The following is a 4,473-nucleotide window of genomic DNA, read 5'->3' as shown; positions in this document are numbered from 1 at the left end:
AACTAAGGCTTGTTTATCTCAAAGCTCTCTGCTCTGGCCGGAGACCAGGTGTTCAATATATATGTATATAGGGTGGCAGCTCCCCACATGTAATGTTTCTCTATTGACTACTATAACAAGTTCACTGATTGAATGTTGGCTCACATACAATGTGGCATGTGATGGCACAGGACCTCATATACCATACGACTTTCTGTATCTGTGCTCTTCAATGGACAAACTGTCCCTCGGAGTCTAGACTGTACAAGTCTACATTTATGTATCTATTAGTTTAACATTAGTACTATCTTTAACCTAAACTCACCAGTAGTTTCTTTATACCTTTGTATTATGGGTTAGCTACATTAAAGGAATTTCAAAGTCTAATATTAAGAAAGTCAGATTATCTAAGCTCTTTTTCTATGGATCAAACTCAGGGTTTTGTGGATGCTATGAAAATGCTCTGCCATCCAAGGGGGCATCCCCACACCTTTGTATTTTGAGATGAAGTCTTTGTATGTAGCCCAGGCTGGCCTTGGTTTTACCATCTTGTCTTCACTTTTTGAGTGCAGCTATTACAGGTGGGATCTCCCACACCCAGTTAACAGGCTGATGTTGAAATGAATGTCACTCTTCGAGTGTACATTCTGTAAGTAACTGAGATCAGCAGTTCCCCTCGAGTTTAAAGCTGTTGCTAGCACAAACCTTATAATTTTAATGATTTGGGTTATATTATTTATTTTAAGTGTTTGCATTTTCTCTATTGGAAAGTATTTGAAATGTCTTGTATGTAACTCATTATACTAAGACATTTCATTCCTATTTCTTTCTTTCTTTCTTTTTTTTTTTTGAGACAGGGTTTCTCTGTGTAGCCCTGGCTGTCCTGGAACTCTGTAGACCAGGCTGGCCTCGAACTCAGAAATCCACCTGCCTCTGCCTCCCAAGTGCTGGGATTAAAGGCGTGCGCCACCACTGCCTGGCCCCTCTTTCTTGTTTTAAAGAATAAATATGTTCTAATGGAAAAGCTGTTCCTAGTGAAAGGACTAAAAGCCATTGATGCAGTTGACGCAGGTTAAGGAGTCTCTGTGTGTGTAGCTCTAGGTTTTATGGCTTCTTTGAATGTGCTATTGCTAGTTTTAATATCTCCAAGGCAAACTTGAGATTTTAAAACCCTTGTGTCACACTGTGATTGTCCCCTGACCGAGCCAGTCATTGTGGCAACTGGAAGATGCTATCCCCGGGGCCGTGGGGGCAGCCACATACACAGTGGAGGTACACTGAGGCACTCATGGTCCCAGGTGCTCTCACAACAGAAAGTACTGAGTACTGAGTACTGAGTAAAAGGTGCTTCAGACCTGGGCTTAGTTCACTTGTCTGGGGTCATGGGAAAGGGTAAATTGAGTTTGAAAGCAAGCACATGTTTACAATACCGGTATGAAAAACTTGTGGCTTAAAATTATTTCCTTATTATTATTGATGGAAGAATGTCAGTGTGGTAAGGTAATACTGAAGAAATCAGTATTCTTCAGGATCTTCTGAAAGAAGAACAGTGCCCAGATACTTAGCAGAAATTGGTGTTGCTGTGTCTACTACCATTTGGAGAGAAACAGCCACACTAGGCCTTTGACTGCTGGTGAACAGGCTCCTCCACCTCACAGAGCTCAGGATAACCTGTGTTTCTGGCTTATTCATCAGGATTGGTTCCTAATCTCTGCATTCAGATGGTTCTTGTTAAATTTGCATTAGTCATATTTATTACTCTAGGTATTCTCAAATGGTTAACAAGTGCAAGTACAATTTTTTTGGGGGGGGGGTGCAATTTCAAACAGATTTTCTTACTGTTTCTTAGTATGGCGCCCAGAATCCATCAGGAGCACCCCTGCCACAACCTACCCAGCCAGCTCCTAAGAATACCTCCATGAGCCCTCGGCAGCGCAGAGCCCAGCAACAGAGTCAGAGAAGGTCGTCCACTTCCCCTGATGTACTCCAAGGCCAGCCACCAAGAGCCAACCACACAGAGCACGGCGGGTCAGCCATGCTGATCGTCATCCTGACTTTGGCATTGGCAGCGCTTATATTCCGACGAATATATCTGGCCAATGAGTACATATTTGACTTTGAGTTATAATGCTGGTGTGTGACTTAAGGGCTCTGACTCCATTGCTTCATTAAACATTCTGCATTGGGTATAACCTAAGGATTGTTTACAAAAAGATTATTTTGTATTTACCCTTCATTACTTTTTTATTGTTATAAATTCATTGTGCTATGAGTAGACATTCAGGCTGTGGTTCAACAGTTTGTTTTGCTTAGGTTAAGGGACTGGAAGCCATAGTTCCTTGTCTTACTATGTAATCTACTTCACAAACAAGTAACTTATTGTGGTTGCTCACACCCGAGCTGCTTTTCTATAGATCTGCAATGCTTTTCTATGTAGTCCTTTGGAATCGTCAGATACATTGGAGTATTACTGCTTACTCAGTGTCACTTGCTGAGTACAGTCTTTAGTTACATACACCAAGAGGGATGTGGGGGGGGGGGCACATTGCTCACCATCTTCTTAAGAAGTGTCATTTCTAGTAAGACACGGGGAGTGCCCATTCTGTGAACTTTGTATTTGAAACTTTGTGCAGTGAGAATAATTTTATTTCAGACATTTATGAAGATCTTTGTTATATTTTTGTTTTTGGATATTACTTGAAGAGGAATGACTTTGTAGCCACTTTGGTATGCACCCTCTCCAGTATGGACACAGATGAGAAGGAAACAGGCTATCATAACCTGTCTCAAGGAAGAACAGGTTCAAGCCAGAAGTTGTTTGAAGTAGGCGAGGAGATCTTAGAGTTTGAGTTTGTATTTTCATTTGTACATGGTTTGAATTATATGCCCAGCTCATAGTCACTATAGTTTTTCATTATTCCAGAAATATGCTTAGTATTCAGATTTTAATAGAAAAACTCAGGGCCCAAGTAACAGTGACAGATTACCCACAAACAAACCTTTATTTAGAATTGTTCACTAGTCAAAGCCTAAGAAAAGCGTCATGAAAAGTCCATCTATTCCTTAGTGCCAGCAAGTCCCCTAGATGCTGACGAGTCGTTCTGCCATCTCAGTGGCTAGGGAGACCGCCAGGACACTTCCTTCAGCATGTTCCTTCAGCAGCCTGGAGGGCACTGTCGAAGGCCCTGCACTGCCCATTTGACTGGAAGATACAGGCAGTCCCCAGCTTTTAAGTATATCATGCTCTCAAAGCCCATTTAAAAGTTTGTTTTTGTTTCTGTTTTTTTAAGGACAACTGAATATAAATGGTGTTTGGATTCTAGCTCAATCCACGACTGTTAGCTCATACATCTTTTAAGTATGTGTGGAAGGGTAGTTGTAAAGTCCTCATGTGGTTTTAACTAAATATAATTATGGGCAAGAAAAAAAACAGCTCACGAGATCATTTTATAGGTGAGCTTAATTTTCACTCCTGTCATGTGATGTTGGGATTTGTTACCACTGAAGATAATTTTCATTTGTATTTGGTAGCCAGGTTTGGTTGTTACTGTTATCTCAACACCTAAAGTTTTAAAAGGCACTGAATGCTATAATATAATCTTCCAGTTTAATAAATTAGATTGTATAGTTATTTAAGGATTGTTTATAGATGAGGTTGGTAAAATCTAAAAAGCCCAAGGATTTTGTGAAGGCATCAAGTAAAGAAGGCTATAGGCTAGCATTTTAAAAATGATGTCCTTGCCATGACAAAGTATATTCTGAGCTCTTAGTTTATAGTATGAAAAACTTTGGGTCCGTGATCTAGTAAGAAGTCAGTAACCCAATGGGAAGCCTGGTGGCCTCCCCACTTAGGAGCAGAACCCTGACGATGTGCCTTGTGCTGAGATGGCTCATGCGCTAGAGCAGTCCTCCCCTCAGTCAGGCCTGGCTAGCCTTTGGGGCTCTGCCATCTTGCTGTGTCTTCCATGGACACCTGTGCCAGGCGGTGAGGGTTGTTCCGAGATCTCATTCACTCCCTCACTGTCACTAACTGGCTACCTCCTTATGTGTGCTGGCATTTTTTAGCACCTGATACACACATCAAAGTGGTATATTTTGCTTTCACCCGTGATATGCTATCTAAAAATTGTCCTCCAACCCCCACCCTGGGGTTAGTGAGCTCATGGAAGGGCCTGTGTTGTCAAAGCCTTCGTTTAACTCCCTACATCCAGCATAAGGCACAAACCATGTAGAAGCTGGTAGGTAAAGTCTTAAATTCTTGTTTCCCCAGTTCTCAGATTTCAAAACTGAAGGCTTCTTCACTGACCAGCATAGCACATGACTACACATCAGATTAGTTAAAATAGCATGCTTGAAAAAATATGCCTGTTTTGCTTGTAGCAGCCTGGCCCACAAGCCGTCCACATCTTGTGTACATGGGTGGGGCTTTGATGTAGCACTTTACATGTCCTTGCTGCTGCTGTTGGTTTATTCTACTGAAATAAATGATTTCAT

General features: G+C 41.5%; 1 protein-coding gene across 2 annotated transcripts in view; it reads left to right on the top strand.

The window, feature by feature from the left end:
* Positions 1-4,473, top strand: part of Ube2j1 (ubiquitin conjugating enzyme E2 J1) — a 24,091-nt gene extending 19,618 nt beyond the window's left edge. For both annotated transcript variants that reach the window (XM_031366431.1, XM_031366430.1), the window contains one exon: positions 1,829-4,473. In XM_031366431.1, coding sequence (XP_031222291.1) covers positions 1,829-2,107 — 279 coding nt within the window. In that variant the 3' untranslated portion in view covers positions 2,108-4,473. The remainder of the gene's footprint in view (positions 1-1,828) is intronic.

This window comes from Mastomys coucha, unplaced genomic scaffold (genome assembly GCF_008632895.1).
Source record: "Mastomys coucha isolate ucsf_1 unplaced genomic scaffold, UCSF_Mcou_1 pScaffold14, whole genome shotgun sequence".
Lineage (NCBI taxonomy): Eukaryota > Metazoa > Chordata > Mammalia > Rodentia > Muridae > Mastomys > Mastomys coucha.
The sequence above is the reverse complement of the archived record's forward strand: the minus strand, read 5'-3'. Positions and strand labels throughout refer to the sequence as shown.